Here is a 24,064-nt window from a genome sequence, read left to right as displayed (position 1 = left end):
CAACACTATTACCATTACTTGTTCTCTATTAATCTTAACCATCTACTTTAATCTAATCCTATCGCTTAGATTTGTTCTCATATATTAGGAGTCTTCTCATATAAAAGGTGGTTCTCACCGGATCTCGACCCTATATATATATATATATATATATATATATATATATATATATATATATATGGATTTTAATCTTTATTTTCTATCGAAAACACATAAAAGTTAAGCCCAAATTGATAGGAATATATTCCTGTTAAATCAGAAACAATCTAAGATGGAAATTATCCGAAGTGGATGCCAAATGTAGTTGGTACGTGGACAGTGGCTATTCTTAATCTTCCAAAAGGGAAGAGCCCTACATAATAATTGGATTCCTACGCCTTTTCTTTCTATATATCAGCATTTAATGCGCATAAATACGTACGTGCGTGTTTATATGATCAAAACTCATAGAAACACAAAATACTACAAAATTTATAAAAATGGTTGACAGTCAGAGTGAGAGCTTCTCTAAACAATTATGGGAGAAACACAAAAAGCAAGCAATATTATCACAATATACTCCTTTTATTATCTCTTTAGCCGCTGGTAATCTTCCTGTTCACACTTTTGAAGCTTATCTCTATCAAGATATTCATTACCTCACCGCCTACGCTCAAGCGTAAGTATCAACCATTAAAATTATGTAACAAAATATGGTGTGAATATTTTGTTGAACCAATTTATGTTATGCACCATATATTTCGTAGAAGAAATTTCCTTTTGCTATTTCGGAGTATTGTATTTATTGTTCCAACAAATTATAACTTTCTGCTTATATTATAAATTTTGGACTAAATAATTTTGTTTATTCTCATTTTAATATTTGAATAATGTTTATGGTCCCGCATATCTTCTATTAACTTCAATGTAACATTTTTATATTTCTTATGGTCACCACTTGTTTCCCACTAACTTTAGAAAAATATTTTTAAATTTGTTTTAATCCTCATATATTTTCTACTAACTTTTTATTTATATTTGTTAATATTTATAGTTCCCAATTTTTTTCCTTCAAATTTATTATTTAATAAAATTATATACAGAGCATTTAAAAAATTCTATTTTTTCTTAATTCTCATTTTACGTACTTGTGGAGCTTCATTAAGGAATTAAGGGGCTATATTATATAGAGTAGTAATTATTTTTAATTTTTCTTTTAAATTTTGGAGTCCAATTAAACTATAGCAACAAAAGGTGTTTGGTTTAACCACTTGAAGGTATTTGGTAATTAAATGATGTTTCGTACAATTAGGTATTCAATGTTTCATCATCATTATTATATTCGGTTTATTTCGCTTATGGAAAACTATGGTCAAAGTTTGGGAGGGAAGAAAGATGACAGCTCATATCCATAGAGGAGAGTGCGGTCAAAGAGTTTCTCGGCTCGAGAAAGATCTTCAGAGAAAGAAACCTGCAACTTACAAATAGAATAAATAGAAATACGTATAAATAACTAAACATAAAGATAAAAGTAAAAAAGGAGGTAAGAGTGATAATTAAAGGAAAATAACGATAACAAACCATATGTAAAGGTATTCAATGTTTATTAAAGAAAAATTATACCAACAAACGAATATATCAAAAATAAAAAAACTAGTGATATAACCATTACAAAAGTCATTTACCAAGAAATTGTATTGGAGGTAAATAATATATACGTGTTCCGAATCATCTCTGTGAACTAGCTTAGCTAGTAATTTAGGCTAGCTTCCATTAATACTCTTTGATTGATTAATTGTTGTTTGGTCAGGGCATATATAGCTGAAGAGTATGCAGCAGATGCAGAGAGTAAAGAAAAACTCCAAAAATTAGGAGACTATTCCATCTTATACATCCAAACATGTTCTTCTTTCTTCGAGGTTGGAATCTGCTAGCTCCTAATTCCATCTTATGACACAAGTACACATATAAGGCATAAAAATTGTTATAATATTTGAGAGATGTGGTGAATTAAACGTGAAAATGGTGAATTAAACATATAAAAGTATAAAAATGATTTATGGCAAATTATAAAGACAACAACTAACACTTTATAAGGCTATAAATGTTAAAATGGTAAATTAAACGGAAATTGATAAAAATCGAAGGGAAAATACTACGATAGTTAAATAAAGTATAAATTAAATGCTACCATGTAAAAAAGTCATATAAAAATACTATCACTGAAGTTTCACAAAAATTCAATATTACTTTAAAAAATTTCCCCAATAAATTTATTATTTCTCAAATATGTCTAAATTATAAAACTTTAACCGAGTAACGGACAATATCCTTGTAACATATAAAATTAAAAAGATAAGATTGTAAATGTTTAAGTACAAGTGTACAACGTTTTGTAGAATTTTATTGATCCACTGTGATAACGGAATTTATTATCTAACACTCAATTAGAAGATGACAAGCATATTATATTATAAATTATAAAAGTAGTAAGCGAATTGCAATGTGTGACTTGATTAATCGTAGGGAATAAATACTTTCAAGTATTATATGTCTATCAATCATTTCATGTAAATATGTAACACCAATTTAAAACTTGAATTGCACTCCCGTTCAAAAAGATTTTATGATTAGATATTTATTCGAAATTGAAATCGAATCCGATTCAATCCGAATGAACACCTCAATTTCTTGTAGGCCGTAAATAATCCATATATATTGAATAATCCCACGTATGCTAGTAGAAAGAAATTTGATTCACTCTTTTTACCGGAGAAGTAATAATTGTGGAATGAATAGATTTCAGATTTTCATTTTACACCAACAAAAGCCTAAACCCTCTATATAATATAATTTCTGGAATAATGATGTCCTAATTATAGCTTAGTCCAATAATAATTTATGACCAATATAATTTACTTATATAGGACCTTCTAGGAATAGCATATTTTAGATTTTAATTATTAACAAATCTTATTGGAGCAATAATATTATTTATTCTCAAGCAAGTAAATATTAATTATTAAAATAGCAATATTATTATTTTAATAAAATATTCAAAATTATATTTAGTAATTGTCGAAATAGGAAAATTCCTTCAATCTCCCACTTGTTATTAGACAAAGTGGATATTGTAAAATTTCTTAAGTTGCTTGATGCTACAATTTGACAACATGTTATCAATCATTGTTACACATGATGCTTCTCCGAATTCTATTTCTTGATCTGCGATTACAAATTGAAAAAACAATGATTAACTCTTTAATCACTTGAGCATGACCATACATTTTACAATTCTAGCTCATCAAGTATCCCAGACATCATTGTTATCAATTAATCATTTTCTAGTCTCCAATAAAACACTTATGTCCAATTTAATAATTTAGACTTAAACATTCATATAGTTTGTGTTTTTTTTTATTCACCATATAGGATTCCAAATAACAAAATAATTTTGGCAGTCCTATGATGAAATATACAAACTATTTCGATATTTTATTTAATTCTAATCAAGATTAAATAAGAAACAACTTTGTTGATAAACATTAAAACATTTTCAACATCATTACAATTGCAAACATAAAAGTCAATAATTAAATCCATTATCCTACACGTTTTAATCTCATAGATCGAGTATACCTTTCATTCTTGGTTCGAGGAAGAGGTTTAGTCAACGGATTTGCAATGTTCACTTCAGTATGGACCTTGAAAACGTTAACATCCCTTCTCTCAATGATTTCTAGAAAGAGGTGATATTATCTAAGTGCGTGCTTGGACGTCTGGTGAGATATGGGTTCCTTAAAATGAGCCATTACACCTTCATTATAACAATATAATTTAATTGAAATTCAAAAGCTCAGTGAAACATAAAAATGATGGTCAACTCATGATAAAGAAATGCTGGTAATTGTGCATTCTCTATAGGAGCATTATTTAAAAGTAGCCACCCCATTCAAAATCAAGACTAACACTAGAGTTGTGAGCCACCTCCAAAGCCAACAAAAACTTTCAAGCAAGAAAATGGTTGGACTATTTGGTAGAATTTAAACATGAGCTAGAATACAGTACCGATAAAACTAACGAGATAGCTGATCATTTGAGCCGGTAAGTATAGTTGGCACCCTTAGCAAGTATTCCCGAAGGTAACTTGTTCAATTTCATAAAAGAGGGCTTGAACCATAACGCATAAGCACATGAGTTCAAAAAGCCTACAAGTGAAGAAAGACGGCGCACTTTGGGTCGAAGATAGAGCTTTATATGCAAAAGGGAATCGACCGTTCATTCTAGCATGGGATAATTTAAGAAGGGAAATTTTGTGAGAGTGTCATTACACTCCTTATGCTAAACATCTGGGAACACCTCGTACCTTACCAATGGTGCAAGAGCTTTTTTACTAGTCGCGTATGCGAGAGGGCGTGGAGCTTCATGTCCAAACATTTCCAGTTTGCAAACAAGACAAGGTGGAGTAACACTACATGTATGGCTTACTTTCTCCATTACCTATATCGAAATGCATATGGGATAACGTTTCGATGGATTTCATAGTAATCCTGCCACTTTCGAAATGTTGTACCAACATTCTAGTCATTGTGGATCGAAATTCAAAGTATTCCCAGCACCAAAAGAATGTATGCCTAATGTCACCGCCAAAGTCTTCATGAAGCATGTTGTTAAATATTGGGGCCTGCCTACATCAATAATAAGCGAGAGAGATTCAAGGTTCACCAGGAGGTTTTGGCAGGAACTATTACATCTGATGGAGACAAAGCTAAAGACATCAACAATAATGCATCCACAAATAGACGGACAGACGGAGCATATAAAAAATATATTAAAGATCTACGCTTGTCACTATATGGCAGCAAACTAGAAGGATTGGGCAATACTCTACGACATTTTCCAGTTCTTCTATAACCTTATGAAGAGTAAGAACATGGGAGAGAGCTAATCACAGATTGTCCTTGGTTTCCAACCATTAACACTAAAAAGATATTGTTGGAGGCTATAAGGGCCATAGCCCAGCAACATATAAGATTACCAAGAATTGGTAGGAGTAAGCAAATAAGGCAAATTCTATAATAGGCCGATAAAAAGTGCACCCATTGGGAGTTTGTAGAAGGAGATTAAGTACTAGTGACTGTATAGGCATATATGAGGATTACACAAGGAACTTATGTGAAGATATGAGGGTCAATTCACAATCATCTAGAAAGTAGGCTGTGTGGCGTATAAGCTAGATTTACTTGAGACATACTCACAACTCATCTTGTGTTTCGTGTAAGCTTGCTAAAACCACAAAATAGAACCCCATCCAAGAAGATAAAAATATATCCATTTGTGCTCCAGCGAGCTTATATGACCAATACGAGAAGATTTTCGAGAAGATACTCTCTAAGAGAATCATATGCAAAAGAAATGGCGCAACCACAAAGGAATACTTGGTGAAATGGAGAGGGGTACTAATGAGTGAGACTAGTTAGGAAACAATTAAGTGCTTAGTTGTGGAAATTTACAAAGCTCAACGTAGAATTCAAAGTCGCTAAAGCATCAAGGACAATGCAACATTCAGTTGGGAGAGAGTGACACGGCTCAACTCATCGACATCACATTTTGCATAACTAAAAGCACTTCAGAGGGATCAAAGTGCTTCTAAACTTTCTTGTACCAACTAGAAATGTGTAGAGGATTGTACATACTTATAGAGTTATGTAGAAGCATGTTGAAAGGCCTAGGATAGAGGATGTCCAAGAATTCTCTAGAGTGAACCTTGTAGATAACATGTGGACCTTTTTAGGTTCATAAGGGGCTTGACCATTACTATAAATACGCCAACTCTCTTATTTGTAACTCACTCAAGTTGTTTACAAAGCATTCAATCATAACAAAGCATTTCAGAAAAACACATTTCTAGTCTTTTAGTTGATTCTTTTGCTCTTCAAGATAAGCCTTAGAGCTCTTCATACTTAGACACATTTTTAGGGCTGAGCTAGTGCAATCGTTAGTCATTGACAACAATGTCACACGTTTTTTTACTAAGTGAATAAGTGAGCCCCTTGTGACACATGTATATTCAATTTCCCCACATATGCGAGTACGAAAATGATGTATGATTCTGTCTTTGACATTTATGAAAAAAATATTAATAATGAAATGAATAGATTAGTATTTTCCAATTTTCACCATCAAAACCATTGTGTGTGTGTATTGGAATACTAATGTCTTAATTATATAACCTAGTGCAATAGTATTCAATATACCTATATTATTTGGACTCGAGTACGGATATCGGATACGGGTGTAGATTCTAGGATCCAGTATGACAATTTTCGAATTCTAAGATATGGGGACACCATCGTGATAATTGACATGGTACGGGATGCGATAAAATAGTTTTAAAAAAATCATATAGCATAAAAAGAATTAAAATTGTCTAAAATGTTAATAATCAATAAAATTTAAGTTTTTCATTATGCTCAAAATTAAGATAAACAAAAAATAAATGTTTCATTAAGTCTAAAACAATAATAATATATTAAAGAAATAGTAAAGATAAGGAAAAGGTAAAGAAAATGTACTATATAAGATTCATTTTAGGCATTATGTACAAAAGTAACAAAAAGTGAAAAAAAAAAGTAAAAAACAGTGGTAAAGTAAAAAAGGTAAGAAAAAGATTTTAAACAAGTAGCTGTTGTGAGAAGTAGGGATGGCAACGGGTCGGATCTGGATCGAGTCCAGGTCGACCCGGGTCCAGATCCGTTTTTAAGAGCAGGATCCAGATCCGGACCCGGATCCGCGGGTCCAGTTTTGCAAGAACCAGATCCGGATCCGCGGATACTGCGGATCTAGTACCGGATCCGGATCCAAAACGGGTCCTGTTTTAATTTTTTTTTTTAAATGTGTTTAGATTGCAATAAATTTTTTTTTCCATAGATAGCACTCCCTTTATTATTGCTAGTTTCTGTCTGTCACAAACATTGGACTAATAAAAGAAAGCAAGTCTGGCAACCAAGTGAGTTTCAGACTTCAGTTCAGCGAGATTAATTTATATTGTTTTACCGTGCTCGTTATAGCCTCCTCGACGGGTAGTCTTTCCATGCTGGATGCCTCATAGAAGCCATGAACTCCCTTGGTTCTCTTCCGTATGAACTCTGCTTCTTTTGGACCAGATATCGGACCTGCAACATTCAATCCATTTCATCACTGCTTATTTTTAGAGCAACACTAAAAATTCGTTATGTCAGGAACATATAAGTGACCTTTGCAATCAATCATACATTACTATACATAGCAAAATACATCAGAGTGATCCCAAATGTTCATGGTCTTGGCTTGTATATCCAGAGGGTATTTTAAAAACTCCCCGATCATAAAGTTTGGCAGTTTAGTACCAAGCGAGAATGTCAGAATACGGGCATTTGCACGACATGAGTTTGCCATGTAGAGGCCAAGGAGATTTCCAAATTAAAAAATTAAAAAAAATTAAAGTTTGGCATCTGAACTGATATAAAAAAAAAAAAAAAGAAAAAAAAAAAACGGGTCCTCTAGATCCGCGGGTCCGGGTCTGGGTATTTTTCCCAGATCCGGATCCGGACCCGTGAAATTTAACAGGATCCGGATCCAGTACCCATTGCCATCCCTAGTATTGAGAAGCTTGGTAAATTGTGACTTGTAAAACAGAAAGTCTGATTATTTTCCTTATGTAGTTGTACAACCTCTTCCTTTCATCTTCGTTTTTTTTTTCTTTTTTTCTTTGTAATTGTTTCAATCTCTTCCTTCTTCGAAAGCCATCCCTAAAATAAAAGAAAAAATAGAAGAAAAAAAACAAAGCTACAATGACGATTTGCGAATGAAGGACAATGTGAAGTGTGACGTACCCATATGCACTCCGGCGTATCAGGAACGGATCCGGCACCGGAATCCATATTGGTCGTACAATATACTTAAGAGTGTTCTTTTGAAATAGGAAATTTTAGTTATTGTCCAATTTTATTATTTAATTTCTAAAAAATAATTTTAGATACTATAATATCACTATTATCTAATTATAACATATTCTAACTTACATTGAACAACTCCTTCACATATTACTTCTAAGAACAATTTGACTAAATTATGAATTATGATTTCTTACGTGAATATTGCAGGAATTGGGCTTAAAGTATAAGCCAGGTAGTGTTCCCAAGAATGAAGCAACAATAAAGTATATTGATTTCTTGCTAAAAGCAGCAAGAACAAAAATTACAGTCTATACATTTGCAGCAATGACACCATGCAATAAGATATATACTTATTTGGGTTGGGAAGTTAAGAATGCTTTGAGCGCAGAACAACTTGAAAATAACAAATACAAGAGATGGATTGAAGAAAATACATCTAAAGCTATGAAATTACAGAAGAGATACTTTCAAATTTTCAATCAGGTTTTTGTCTTTGCTGTTTCAAATTCATTATTTCTTGTAATTTTGTTCATGTTTAGGCAACATATTGGTAACTTTTTAGTTAGTTTTTTATTTGAAATTTTCTTTTATCAGCTTCTTACTTTTTAATTCAAATTTTTTTAGATAGATACGCGACAACTAATTTTGAACCTTATAATACTTATTAGATATTTACATGGTTGTTTTTCTAGCAGGTTTTAGTGGCTAACATCCATTTCTCATAGACACTCATTATTATGTCTAGAGCTGTTCAACAGTGACCCGACCCCGAAAATCTGATTCGAAACCGAAAGTAAACCGACCTGAAAATGTATTTTTTTGGGTTTATCGAACCGACATTACCCGACTTGAAGCTATATACGAACCGGTTGATAACCGAAAATGAGAAAACTGAACCCGAGCTATAACCGATTTTTCTAACCGACACATAATTATTAACCGAGATTACCCGAACCTAATAATGACCGACCCGAATCATGCTCAAAACCGAATTCGATCCGGCTAAAACCGAGTTAACCCAAATGAAGTTTAGATCGAACTGCTGTAAACCCGAACCAATTTTTTACATAGAAGTATGGTTGACTCATATTCAATCATCTATTAGTTATTCTAATAAAGTCATAAATATTTTAATAAAATAAATTTTTTAAATATATGGTTTCATATATTTAGAGTTAATAATCAATGGTCAATGTTTATTTATCTACTTTTAATCGAATTAGATGAAAATTGATAGAACTTTATAATTTTAATTTCCGGTCAAACAAGTAAAAGTAACAATGTAATAATGATCACTAATTGATTTGCATTTTCACTATTTTGCTTTAAGTAAAGGAACCTTATCATCAATAAAAACATGACTGACAACTTAATTTGATACTGATTCGATCAATAGTAATTAGTAATTCGCAATTCGTAGCCGAATTCTACTGGAAAAATACCCGAATTCGATCTGTACCAGGTAAAACCGAACCAATTATTAACCGATGACAATCCGAGACCGATTAAAACTCAACACAAACTTTAACCGACATCGACCTGATACTAAACCGATAGCTCGAATAACCGATCTTCAACCGAACCGTGGCTAACCGACCTAACCCGAGTATGACCCGTCGCAACACGCATCCGAAATATAACCGATCCGATACAACCAAATCGTGTAACATCCGTTCGAAACCGACCCGATCACCCCGAATGAACACCTCTAATTATGTCATAAATATAATTTGAAAATCGTTCTCATACAATTTACTTTCATTTATACTTATATTGTGCCTACCTATCAAGTGGAAACAATATAAAAGTTAAGACAGTGAGGTAAAGCAACTGAAAACGTTTGCCAAAACTGTTACGATGCTAAGAACAAACAACAACGAACAAAACAAAGTTTGACAATGTAACTAAAAAGGACACAAAGATTTAAGGAGGTTCACCCAATGATGGCTACGTCCTCCGTGGTGTGTAGTTTCTGTTTATATTATATCAAAAGAATACAAACAACACTTCTTAATGAAGAATTACAATTGAGAAAGAGATAACAAACAAAAGGCTATGTGTTTGGCTTAGAGGTTGTATTTGATGTCTTTGATGTGTGAGTATGAGAGCTCTATTTATAGTACTAGGTACATGAATATGAATAGCTCACTTGAATACATAGTTAATATTGAGTAATGAATACTATGAAATAACTCTAAGTATTTGAAAGGTCGAAAACAAGCATCCCATGCATATCAGAGAATCCGCTCGACCGGATCAGAGAGCTCGCTCGGTCGAGCGAGTATCAGCCAAAACTGGGGCATTCTGTCTGACCGCTCGACCCACCAAAATGGCTCGCTCGGTCGAGCGAGTGGGTCGAGCGACCTTACAGATTCTTCTGTCAAAATCTTGATCGAGCATACATAAATCAAACCCTTTCATTTTCTTCATTAATCTTCATTAACACCCATAATTCTTCATGATTACTCCACACATAATTACACCCATTTAGTTACCACCATCCAAGAGTCACACTCATGAATTCAACCCTTTAATGTGCACTCAAGTCACACACTAGCATTCATAACAATCTCCACCTTGACTTGAGTTCACCCAAGTCAAAACATTTATCAATCCACTTCATAATCAAAAACATACACACCTCAAAATGCCCAAGAGGGCATTATTTCAAGCAAGGAGCTAACCCTACCAAGTCAACACATAATTCAAACTTGGTAGTAGGTAATGACTTTGTCATCATGTCGGCCGGATTTTCCGTAGAGTCAATCTTCTTCAATAACACCCTTTTGTGCTCAACTTCATCCCGGTTGAAATTATACTTAATATCAATGTGCTTGGACCTTCTATGAAATGTATTTTGATTTCTAGCCAAATGAATTGCACTTTGACTATCACAATGCACACTTACCCCACACACCTTATTGCACATTTCACCAACAAGACCTTTAAGCCACTTTGCCTCTTTGAATGACTCGGCCACGGCTATGTACTCCGCTTCGGTTGTAGAGAGAGCAACCACATCTTGCAGCGATGATTGCCAACTTATCGCCGAACCACCCAAAGTAAACACAAACCCACTTGTGGACTTTCTATTATCTAGATCACCACCATAATCCGAGTCACAAAACCCGGTTAGCTCACTTGCATTCTTCCCATACATGATACAAACATTAGAAGTATCTTTCAAATACCTCAATAACCACTTTAGCGCCTCCCAATGTCCCTTCCCCGGATTAGACATATATCTACTCACCAAACTCACCGCATGAGCAATGTCGGGTCTAGAACATACCATAGCATACATAACGCTACCAACGGCACTAGTGTACGGAATTCTTACCATTTGCTCTTCTTCCGCCTTTGTTTGTGGACACAAATTCTTGGACAATTTGAAATGAGAAGCAAGAGGAGTAGACACACCTTTAGCATCATTCATAGAGAAACGTTGCACAACTTTCTCAATGTATTTCCTTTGACTAAGGTATAGAATACCCTTAGCCCGATCTCTCAAAATCTCCATCCCAAGAATCTTCTTGGCTTCACCAAGATCTTTCATATCAAATTCACTTTAAAGCAACTCTTTCAAGTTCTCCACCTTAAACAAAGAACTACATGCTACTAGCATGTCATCAACATATAAGAGCAAATATAATAAAGAACCATCTTCAAACTTCTTAAAATAGACACAACTATCATAAGAACTTCTAATAAAATCATGTGAAATCATAAAGGAATCAAACCTTTTGTACCATTGCCTTGGAGATTGCTTCAACCCATACAATGACCTCTTCAATCTACACACATGATTCTCCTTACCGGCTACCTCAAAACCTTCCGGTTGCTTCATAAGGATTTCTTCTTCAAGCTCACCGTGAAGAAAAGCCGTTTTTACATCCAATTGATGTAACTCCAAATCCTCCATCGCCACCAAAGCAAGCAATGCCCTTATAGAAGAGTGTTTCACCACCGGTGAGAAAACCTCATGAAAATCAACACCCTCAATTTGAGAGTATCCCTTTGCAACTACCCTTGCTTTGTAGATAGGAGGAGTATCACTAGAAGGACCCTCCTTCCTCTTGAATATCCACCTGCACCCCACAATTTTCTTTTCCTTTGGTGCAACAATGATATCCCAAGTTCCATTCTTTGCAAGAGACTTCATCTCTTGTTTCATAGCAATCAACCACTTGCTTGAGTCATTTGAGGCCATAGCCTCCTTGTACGTACTTGGTTCATTTAACCCTTTGACTTCGCTAGCAATGTTGAGAGCATAAACCACATAATCACACTCTTCAATATACCTCCTTGGAGCCACGATCTTCCTTCTTTGCCTAGTTGTGGACAAAGGAGGGGACCTTTGTTGAACATCATCATAATTTTTCTCATCATCAATATTAGAAGGTTGAACCTCCACTTGTGCATCATCATTTACATCATTATCAAAAGATTTTTCAACACTAGATACAAGCATGCTATTTTCATCAAAAACAACATCTCTAAAAACAATTATTTTCTTTGACTCATTACACCACACCCTATACCCCTTTACACCCACTCCATATCCCACAAAAATACCTTTTCTAGCCCTAGGTTCTAACTTACCATCATTTACATGAATATAAACTGGACAACCAAAAATCCTAAGACTAGAATAGTTTACCGGAGTGTTGTACCACACTTCTTGTGGTGACTTGAATTTCAAGGCGGTATGAGGTGAACGGTTGATCAAATAACATGCCGTAGCCACCGCTTCGGCCCAAAATTGCTTCCCCAAATTAGCTTGTTTTAGCATGCATCTAGCTCTTTCCAATAATGTTTTATTCATCCTCTCCGCAACACCATTTTGTTGAGGACGACCTGCACAAGTTCTATGTCTAACAATACCTTCATTAGAACAATATTTGAGAAATTTATTATCAACAAATTCAAGACCATTGTCGGTTCTTAAGGTCTTGATGCTCCTACTGGTTTTCTTTTCAATCATCTTCTTCCATTCCAAGAAGACATCAAACACTTCATTTTTATGTTTTATAAAATAACACCAAACTTTCCTAGAGAAATCATCAATAAAGGTCAACATGTAACTACAACCACTAAGGGAGGGCATTCGAGAAGGCCCCCACAAATCGGAATGGACATAATCTAAAATTCCCTTAGTGTTGTGAACGGCGGGTTTGAAACTAACTCTCTTGTGTTTCCCATAAATACAATGTTCACAAAAACCAAGGTTCCCAAATTTCTTCCCATCAAATAAACCTTGTTTAGAGAGTTCAAACATACCTCTTTCGCCCATGTGACCAAGCCTCAAATGCCAAAGTTTGGTGTCATGATCGGACATTGTGTTTGTGGATACATTTGCTGAGCCAAGAATGGTTGAACCTTGAAGAGCATACAAACTCCCATTCAACCTACCCTCCATCACAACTAGTGAGCCTTTAGAAACTTTCATAACTCCACCTTCACAAGTGATTCTACACCCGATCTTATCTAGAGTACCCAAAGACAAAAGATTCTTTTTCTGCCCCGGGGCATACCTTACATCGGTTAAGGTCCTCACAATCCCATCAAACATCTTCACTCTAATGCTCCCAATCCCAACAACCTTACAAGTAGTGTTGTTTCCCATGGTAACATTTCCCCCATCAACACTTCCAAAAGTATGGAAGAAAGTTTTGTTGGGAGTCATATGGAATGTGCACCCCCAGTCAAGAATCCACTCATCATTATCTTTGTACCCATGTGTGGCAACAAGAACATCACCATCATCACTATCATTCACATAACTAGCATTAGCATTACTAGTTCCTTCCCTAGCCTCCTCTTCATTTTTCTTTTTTAACTTCCAACAATCTTTCTTGATATGGCCCTTAAGCTTGCAATAATTACAAATTTTATTTTTATTTGGCCTAATGGACTTGGACCTCCCTTTACCCTTGTTTCCACTTCCACTAATGGAACCTTTCTCTTGTGACCTCCCTCTCACAAACAAACCATCACTAGCATTGCTTTGTGACTTTTGTGATAATTGTGAATCAATAAGGTCCCTTTGTGTTAAGGCACTCTTCACATCATCACTACTCAAATTATCTCTACCATAAAGTAGAGTTTCTCTAAAATTTTTATAAGAAGGGGGTAGAGAACATAAAAAATAAATTGCCAAGTCTTCATCATCAAGATTGACATCAATGTTTTGCAAATCCATAACAATGGAATAAAACTCATCTAAGTGAGGTTTCAAAGGTATACCTTCTTCCAAGCGTAAATCATAGAGTCTACTTTTCAAAAGTAGCCTATTGGTAACACTCTTGGCCATGTAGAGTGATTCCAACTTCTCCCATATACTCTTGGTTGTTGTTTCTTTAACAAACTCTCTTAGAACTTCATTGGAAAGGCATAATTGAATTGCCGATAATGCCTTAGTGTCTATCTCTTCCCATCTCGATGTGGACATTCCTTCCGGCATCTTATCTACACCATCAATGGCCTTATGCACACCATTTTGGATCAAAATGGCTCTCATTTTGACTTGCCATAAGCCAAAATTTACATTTCTATCAAACTTCTCAATGTCGAGCTTCATTGTAGTCATGATTCTCAAATAATAATTTCTTAAAACACCGTAAGAAACAACTTGGCTCTGATACCAATTGAAAACGTTTGCCAAAACCGTTACGATGCTAAGAACAAACAACAACGAACAAAACAAAGTTTGACAATGTAACTAAAAAGGACACAAAGATTTAAGGAGGTTCACCCAATGATGGCTACGTCCTTCGTGGTGTATAGTTTCTGTTTATATTATATCAAAAGAATACAAACAACACTTCTTAATGAAGAATTACAATTGAGAAAGAGATAACAAACAAAAGGCTATGTGTTTGGCTTAGGGGTTGTGTTTGATGTCTTTAATGTGTGAGTATGAGAGCTCTATTTATAGTACTAGGTACATGAATATGAATAGCACACTTGAATACATAGTTAATATTGAGTAATGAATACTATGAAATAACTCTAAGGATTTGAAAGGTCGAAAACAAGCATCCCATGCATATCAGAGAATCCGCTCGACCGGATCAGAGAGCTCGCTCGATCGAGCGGCTCGGTCGAGCGAGTATCAGCCAAAACTGGGCCATTCTGTCTGACCGCTCGACCCACCAAAATGGCTCGCTCGGTCGAGCGAGTGGGTCGAGCGACCTTACAGATTCTTCTGTCATAATCTTGATCGAGCATACATAAATCAAACCCTTTCATTTTCTTCATTAATCTTCATTAACACCCATAATTCTTCATGATTACTCCACACATAATTACACCCATTTAGTTACCACCATCCAAGAGTCACACTCATGAATTCAACCCTTTAATGTGCAATCAAGTCACACACTACCATTCATAACAGCAACTAACATCAATACATCCATTAATTTGACATTGCATCATATAATTAGAAAACTCTTACATATACTTTTGTGATACAAAATTATATAATTTTGTGATACAAAATTAAAGAGTCAGGAGAATTTACCAAGCACAATGATATTAAAGAGATGTATTAATGAAATGTACCAAAAGATCAAATTATGGACATGATTAAAAGAAAGAATATATAAAAATATATAAACATACTTTATACAATAAATTAAACCTTTACAAATAAATATAATTATTTTACATTTTTTGAGACTATTTTTTTCTCTTTCAAAATAAAATTGATGTATAGGATGTACTCATTATAGAAAAATTGCATTTGTTTGTGACTCTTATTACATTGTCTCTTGCTTGTTAAGCAACTAACATTATATGATTGTTTTGAAATATAGAAAAGTGTTAAAAGTATGGAGTATTTTATTGATAAGCTAAGTGTTGGATTACCCGAAGAAGAGTTGGACAAAATAGAGGAGTACTACAAAAAGGGATTGGAACATGAAACACAGTTCTTTTTAGCTCAAGAAATTGTTGGTCAAGAGGTTGTGGTTCCTCTTTGGAAGCAACTTCAAGGATTGAAGTGGTCATTAGTTTCAGATTTTGACCTTTGTCTTACTAAGTCATCTTGTGACTTGGAAATACTTAAAGTTCATGAGAAACTCATAGCTAATGAACTTCTAAGAGCAATTCCTCCAGGTAAACAAAAATTCAAATGTCTACATTTTTGTTAAATAGGAAATGTTATGTCTAGATATATATATATATATAGGAAAGGGATAATTTTAATACAAATCTTAACTTCAGAAAGCAATATTTATTGCACTTTTTAATTTTACTATTTCAGAAATAACGCATTAAATTATGTAAATTCATTTAAATATATGAAATCCAAAAAATAATTGTTCTCAAGCTAAATTAAACTATAAGATCAAACATCTTTGTTATTTTATGTGTCATATTATGTAAATCTAACCCCAAACCATTTCTAAGAGGGAGTTTTTCGAATCATTTTCAGTTGAAATGATTTTGGCAATCATTTTCTAATGATTTTTTTCAATCGAGAGACTCTTCGGCAGCATCCTCCTTTATGGAGTACAGGTTGTTGTCTGCCTTTTCTCCCCAGACCCTGAGCATAGTTTCTAATGCGCGGGATACAATGGGTACCATGATGATGATGATTTTTCAGTCAGATTTTTACCAAGTTAAAATCTTTCCAACGGTTCAAGAGCTTTTTTTTTTTTGGCTAAATTGACTTTCTTTCAAAATAATGAATTTATTATTATGATAAATTTCCTATAATGATGAACCAAAAATAAACAGATTTTAAACATTAACGATAAACATATTGTCTAAAAATGCAAAATGTTACTAGCTATATGAAAATATGAAATATTTGAGAAACATTTTAAAAACAGTTAGGTTTTAATTATATTTAACTTTAGCCAATTTTTTTTTCAACTTTTTCATTTTTAGAATACTTGTCAAAATATTTAGAATTTAAATTACTACTTTTTGATTAAACTTTAGATCAAATAAAAAATTGACAGGTATAAATAAGAGAATTCCATTTTAGTGCAAGATATGATACTTTCTTTTTGAAATGCAATTCATTTGAGTAATACTTCTTTTTCTTTCATTTAAATTAAATTATATCAATTATTCTTTACAGGAGAATATAATTTCACAGCCATACGAGAAGCTTTTAAATTAGTTTGTGAATTAGAGAAAACATCATTTTCACAAGATGATAGGTTTGGACAATTTGAGGTTGATAGTGGTTGTAATGATTTATTATTAAAAGTTTGGCAGAAGGATAATCTGAATGCAAGCGCCCATGTAATTTCAGCTTGTCAGAATGATGATGATATTAAATCGGCTTTGATAGAAGGTAAAGTATGTAAGCTTCTACATGGAGTATTTTATTATAAATTATGTTTGTGATTATGTAAGCCCATTAGAAGTAATTTGTCCGAAGATTATAATTTTTTGCTTTAATTCTAAAATTACACTAAATAATAAAATTACTACTAAGAATTAACAAATTGAAAATAACCTATTTATTTTGAATTTCAATAATACCATACCATTGGATTTAGTTCATTTCTTATAATTTACAATATTGTATTCAGTTCGACAAATTAAAAGCTCGATAAGTATGAGACAAGTCGCATTAAATGTTTTTTGGTTGATCATTAATATTTTTAATTTATAATATACCTTTTTTTAACTTCAAGAATTCATATTTATATATTTTTTCAAATAAATCTTAAAGAAAAATTGATCATATACTCCCTCTAATTCAGCACTAACGTCTCATTTGCTTTTTGTACACTATTTATCTCTTATTCTTAAATTGTATTTTATTATTAATCTACAAGTTAAAACATAGTGATGTGAGATCTTGTTTGATTCGTCTCAATGCAAGGATTATTCATATCAACTTTTCATCATTTTTAATAATACACAATTAGAGATATTAAGGATTGAATAAGTGCAAAAAGTAAATGGACCGTTAGTGCTGAATTGGAGGGAGTATTATATTAGAGAGAATTCATATCCAATCTAAAATTTAGATGATAACAATGTATCTACCATGCAAATTATGCATCCTACCAGAAGGTTTGATTGGAAAAGTATCGCATGCTGGAAATAAAGGATCAGTTGAATCTTCCATTGATAAACTCGAAGCATTCATTGAAAATCGTGGAAAGAAGTTGAGCTTATATATTGGAGATTCAGTTCGTGATTTGCTTTGCCTACTCAAGTCTGATATACCAATTGTTCATGAGTCAAATGAACAATTGATAAAGGTAGGAAAACACTTCTTAGTTTCATTTTCACCATTGTTTAAAGGCTTGATTGATAAGCAAAGGGAATATATTGACCAAGCCTCTCTATCTCCATGGAATCCTAATCCTTGTGTTATTTACACTTATACTTACTGGGCTGAAATTTTGGCATTCATTTTGCTGGGAACTTAAGTCATTATGGCTTTTGAAGATGAATAACTTAGATAAACGATCTTACATTGTAATATAAATAACCAATGTTGCATTGTAATATAAACAATTAAGTGTATCTTATTATATTTTTAGGTGCCTTCTACATGATACCTATATATATATATATATATATATATATATATATATATATATATATATATATATATATATATATATAATATATATATATATATATATATATATATATATATATATATATATATATATATATATATATATATATATATATGAAGTGAGAAGGTATTTAACGGATTGATGCAACATCTATTGTGTATTATGGGAATTCTTGTTTAGCATTTGAATGAGTGAAGTTATAGTTGTTCTAAAGTGTTTGTACGATATGTATTTTGTTTTTTTCTAAAATTAAGAGTACAGACAAAGTTTGAACATAGTTAATTAAATTCTCATAACTAAAAAGAATTAAACTTAATTATCTTTTGTTTATGATACATATAAAAATAAAACAATACATTAATTGATAAACACAGTAAATATATCCTACTACGCTATCCTAATGCGCTCTCCTTTTCACAAGTACTCAAGCTTTCATCTCCCTTTAATTGTACTGTTACACGAGGTAATGTTCCCACTTCCTTCTCAGTTGCATTTACAGAATCAGTTGTAGAAGAACGAAAATCAATTAAAAAACACAACAGTAAGACTTTCCATTTGATATGACTATCCTATAATCTTTAAATTTTTTTTGCTAACTAAATTTTAAAGGATTACAACTCAGATAAACATACTCATTGTCGTAAATGAACAAGAAAAACCAGAATAATGTGTTTTTAGTTTCTCACATGCTTGAGCAGTAAGATTGTCCATGTGAAATCTGAAATTTGTGCTCTTTTGTACAGTGAATGGGTGGAATCTCGAGCAAAGAGAACTGAATTCATTCGGTTTTCCATATGCACCAAAGGCATATCATCACTAAGATGGGATCCATCGCTCTCATGTGCAATGGTCTCAAAATTCATAAAACTCTTAGGAAATTCATTGTGTGTACTTCTCAATTCACCACATGGCATTGCAATACTTTCTGAATGTATCCTTCAGCTTGTTCACCGTCCTGAACTTGTAAAGTAATCACATTGTTCTCCCCCTCATCAAACTGAATTTTCTTGATCCTTTACAACAGTAGACTCGAAATCCATGGTTTGATCACATAGATTACAAGGTATTTTGACTCCTTCAAGTGCCAAATCCGAGGGGAAGAAAAGATCTTCCATTATAAGGAACAAATATGAGATGGAAAAAACAGATTATTCATCCCAATTGGACAGACACTATAGGAGAAAAACATGGAAATGGAATAAATTGAGGGGCTGTGTTTTGGGAATTTTAAATAATTATTGGCCTTTTATTAAATGCGCTTTGGTATTTTTGAAGCATTCTTCATAATGACGGATGTTTTTTTTTAAAGTTATGTGTTGTGCAACAGCGGAAGTAAGGTCGATGAACAACAATGAAACAACAAGAAATTCAATGCAAACAATAAGAAAATTACACAACAAATTTAACGTGGTTCACTATGAATGTGATAGCTACGTCCACCGGCATTGAAAACAAATAATTTCACTATGATCGCAAAGAATATAAGATGAATTACAATCACGCTCACAAACTAGTATGGCTCTCTTGTGATCTCTTAAAATTTGTGAATCATAATTCCCTAGTGCTAACAAGAGGGTGTATTTATCATACATCAACTTGAAAGATAGTTTTAGGGACTAAGTAACCACAAATAAAGGTAACCGTCTCAAAAGACGTTTCCCGTGAAAAGAAACTTCAATTGCGCGACCCGTGTAAAACTACGCGAGCCGCAGAGTGAGACCAGAAACAACTCCGCGCCCCGCGGTCTTGATCAAAACAGTCTCCGCGCCCCACGGAGGTCACTCTGACCCAAATTCATCTTCTTCCAATGGTGCTAGCAAGTTTGAGTCACCAATTAACAACAATCTTCACCTTGACGAAAACTCGTATTCAACAAACAATCTCATCAACACATAGTGAACATATCTCAAGCCAAAACCCGATGTAAAGCTCATGCATAAGCCGTACATCCCGATAAATCTTCAACCAAGACTTATCCTGACACGTCTCCAACCAAGACCTATCACCTACTTGTCACCAAGTATAACAACTCATAATGCTCCACCTGCATCACAAGCCCCGGGCAAGCTCCACCTTAAGGCCAACATGCCCACAACAGAAGCTCCCCAACACCGCCCCTATGGGCCTACTACATCACATAGTAATCAATATTTAGCAAGTCTAAGCAATGTTTAAACCTACTAAATGGAACAGACTTAGTAAACAAAATCAGTTGGGTTGTCAGCGGTCCCGATCTTCTTTACCTTTATCCTCTTGTCGGTACGCAAGAAATAATACCTGACATCAATGTGCTTGGTCCGATCATGGTGTACTTGGTCTTTAGCTAAGCAAATGGCACTTAGACTATCACAATACACCGTAGCAAAATCCTGTGCGATACCTAGTTCACCTACAAGGCCTTTGAGCCATATAGACTCCTTAGCTGCAGAAGTTAAAGCCATGTACTCAGCTTCAGTAGTAGACAACGTAACCGAAGACTGCAATGTAGACTTCCAACTAACCACAGAACCACCCAAAGTAAACACATACCCGGTCACCGACCTCCTGGTATCCACATCAGCTGCATAATCAGAATCACTATCTCCAGTTACCAAACACTCCTTACCATTCCCATACACAAGACCAATATCAGCTGTCCCTCTCAAATAGCAAAAAATCCTCTTCACCCCCTGCCAGTGCTCTCTCCCAGGTCGAGCCATGAACCTACTCACAACACTGACAGCGTGTGCAATATCCGGCCTAGTACAGACCATAGCATACATCAAACAGCCAACAACGTTGGCATACGTGACTCTAGACATATACGCCAACTCCTCCTCAGTTTGAGGTGACATGGACAAAGACAATTTGCAGCTCATAGATGTTGGTGTTCTTATAGGATTCGATTTCTCCATCCCAAAACGAGATAAAATCCTTTCGATATAAATTTTCTGAGTCAAGAAAAGCTTACCTCTAGCCCGATCCCTATAGATCTCCATACCCAAAATCTTCTTAGCTGGACCCAAATGTTTCATGTCAAATTACGAGCTAAGCAACTCTTTAAGTCTAGCAATATCCGATTTATTCTTTGTGGCAACAAGCATGTCTTCAACATATAGCAACAGATAAATCATGGAACCGTCATCCAGCTTACTATGATAGACACAGAAATCATATGAATTCCTATCAAAACCATGCGAAACCATAAAAGAATCAAACCCCTTGTACCACTGCCGAGGGGATTGCTTAAGTCCATACAACGACTTTAGCAATCTGCATGCATAGTGCTCTTTCCCTGGAATCTCGAATCCCTGGGGCTGCTTCATCAAAATCTCCTCCTCCAAATCGCCATGAAGGAAAGCCGTCTTAACATTCAGCTACTCCAGCTCAAGGTCATAATGTCCTACAATTGACAATAGCACACGAATAGAAGTATGTCGAACCACCGATGAGAATATCTCCACAAAGTCAACCCCTTCTACCTGACTGAACCCCTTTGCAACTAGTCTAGCCATAAAACGAACTTTCTCAAATTCCGAAGACGCTTCTTTCTTCTTAAAGATCCACTTACACCCTACAAGTTTTCTCCCCTCTGGTACCTTCACAAGTTCCCACGCTCTGTTCTTGTAAAGAGATTGCATCTCTTCACCTATTGCAGCAAGCCATTGCACAGACTCACTACAACTAATTGCTTATTTATACGTGGCAGGTTCATATGACTCTACATCATCAGCTACACTCAATGCATAACCTGTCAAATTCTCAACAAAACAATTCCTTCCTTCCATCTCTTCAATCAACCTAACAGGCTTCTTGATAACTCGTCTAGGTCTCTAAGGAATGGTGTCAGATTGACTAGATGACCCCTGATTAGACTGCTCCACCTTCTCCCCAGAGTTAGGAGCAGATGGAACAACCTCAGGTTCAGGAGTACACGGCACTGGAACCTCAGCATCATCATCAATAAATTGCACTTGAGGTAAATCAGCAATGGATGACTGATGTACCTCAAGTACTCCATCTGTCTGCAACAAGTTCTCCACTTCTTTTCCCAAATCAGAAGACTCCGAGCTCTTCTTGGAATATATGGTGCTTTCATCAAAAGTGACATCCCTACTAAGAATGACCCGACACTCCGAAGGTGAATAGATCCTAAACCCCTTTACACCATCACCGTACCCAACAAAACACCCCGTCTTGGCTCGTGGATCCAGCTGACCCTCACTAACATAATAATAAGCAACACAGCCAAAAATCTTCAAATTAGAGAAACTAGGCAACTTACCATTCCAGATCTCAAACAGGATTTTGAAGTCAATTTCCTAATGAGGACCCCTATTGATGACATAACAAGCTGTCATCACAACTTCACTCTAATACCTCCTCGCAAGCCCTGCATTAGAGAGCATGCATCGAACTCTCTCAAGCAGTGTCTAATTAACCCGTTCTGCAACACCGTTTTGCTATGGTGTCATCCTGACGGTATGATGCCGACCAATACCCTCATCTGCACAGAACTGATTAAACTCCTCTTTGCAAAACTCTAGCCCATTGTCTGTTCGTAGCTTCTTAATCTTCCTACCCTGTCGATTTTCCACTAAAGCTTTCCATTGCTTAAAAGCTTTGAAGGGCTCATCCTTTGACTTAAGCAACCTAAGCCATGTGTATCGGGATTTGTCATCTACAAATGACACAAAATAGCGGAAACCTCCCATACCTTCAACCATAGATGGACCCCAGTAATCTGAATGGATATAATCGAGCACTTCATCAGTAATGTGAGCATCCTTGCTGAACTTTGACCTGTGTTTCTTCCCAAACACATAATGCTCACAAAATTCAAGGTTGGCAACCTTGATCCCGGATAGTAGACCCCTCATAGACAAAAGCTGCATCCCCTTCTCCCCCATATGACCAAGCCTCATGTGTCAAATCTTAGTTATCTCCTGGTGAGATACTGATGTGCAAACCGCAGAACTAGACAGTGTGACACCCTCAAAGACATAGAGGGTGTTCCTCTTGATACCCTTAAGTACCAACTCCGAACCTCGATAAATGGACAGCTCCCGATCTGAAAACGTTCCATTTTACCCCAAATCATCCAAGGTACCCAATAAAATCAGATTCTTCCCCAAAGCAGGGACATGACGCACCCTAGCCAATGTCAACTTTCGCCTATCTCTAGTCGTCAATCTTATGGATCCGATACCCGTAACCTTACAAGATGCGTTGTTACCTACAATAACATTACCCCCATTGCAAGAATCATACGTGTCAAACCCATCTCGACGCGGACTCATATGGAACAAACACCCCGAATCTAGAACCCAATCATCAGAAAGATCCCAAAACTTAGTAGAACTCACTAATGCCAAGTCTTCCTCCGAATTATAGTTCTTCTTCGGTTTTACTTCAACTACAGCAACTTGGGACTTGCCCTTCCTCACCGGACAATTAGCCCTAAAGTGACTCGGTTCTTTGCAGTAATAACAGGTCTTCCCCGCAGTCTTACCTGATCCCACATTGCCGTTTTCAGCACCCGACCCAGTATTGTTGCCCTTGTTAATCCCCTTCTTCTTTTTAGACTTCCCGGACTTAACAAACAAC

General features: G+C 34.9%; 1 protein-coding gene across 3 annotated transcripts; it reads left to right on the top strand.

Annotated features, from left to right (window-relative positions):
* Positions 1-416: 416 nt before the first annotated feature.
* LOC130820202 (bifunctional TH2 protein, mitochondrial-like) lies at positions 417-19,457 on the top strand. 3 transcript variants are annotated; one of them, XM_057685481.1, is made up of 7 exons: positions 417-658; positions 1,790-1,898; positions 8,124-8,399; positions 15,737-16,037; positions 17,011-17,229; positions 17,958-18,151; positions 19,222-19,457. In XM_057685481.1, the coding sequence occupies exons 1-7, from the start codon at positions 480-482 to the stop codon at positions 19,222-19,224; spliced, it is 1,281 nt and encodes a 426-aa protein (XP_057541464.1). In that variant the 5' UTR covers positions 417-479; the 3' UTR covers positions 19,225-19,457. The 3 variants fall into 3 exon arrangements, with proteins under 3 accessions (XP_057541464.1, XP_057541462.1, XP_057541461.1); XM_057685479.1 differs by lacking the exon at positions 19,222-19,457 and having other exon boundaries at positions 17,143-17,229; positions 17,958-18,448; XM_057685478.1 differs by lacking the exon at positions 19,222-19,457 and having other exon boundaries at positions 17,958-18,448.
* Positions 19,458-24,064: the final 4,607 nt, after the last annotated feature.

Source organism: Amaranthus tricolor, chromosome 8 (assembly GCF_026212465.1).
Source record: "Amaranthus tricolor cultivar Red isolate AtriRed21 chromosome 8, ASM2621246v1, whole genome shotgun sequence".
NCBI classification, from domain to species: Eukaryota; Viridiplantae; Streptophyta; class Magnoliopsida; order Caryophyllales; family Amaranthaceae; genus Amaranthus; species Amaranthus tricolor.
Note: the sequence above shows the minus strand (reverse complement) of the source record. Positions and strands in the feature narration are given on the sequence as shown.

Coding starts and splice junctions, on each gene's coding strand:
- LOC130820202 (XM_057685478.1), top strand. CDS start 480: ATGGTTGACAGTCAGAGTGAGAGCTTCTCTAAACAATTATGGGAGAAA. Junction 659..1,789: donor CTCACCGCCTACGCTCAAGC/GTAAGTATCAAC, acceptor TTGTTTGGTCAG/GGCATATATAGCTGAAGAGT. Junction 8,400..15,736: donor ACTTTCAAATTTTCAATCAG/GTTTTTGTCTTT, acceptor TTTGAAATATAG/AAAAGTGTTAAAAGTATGGA.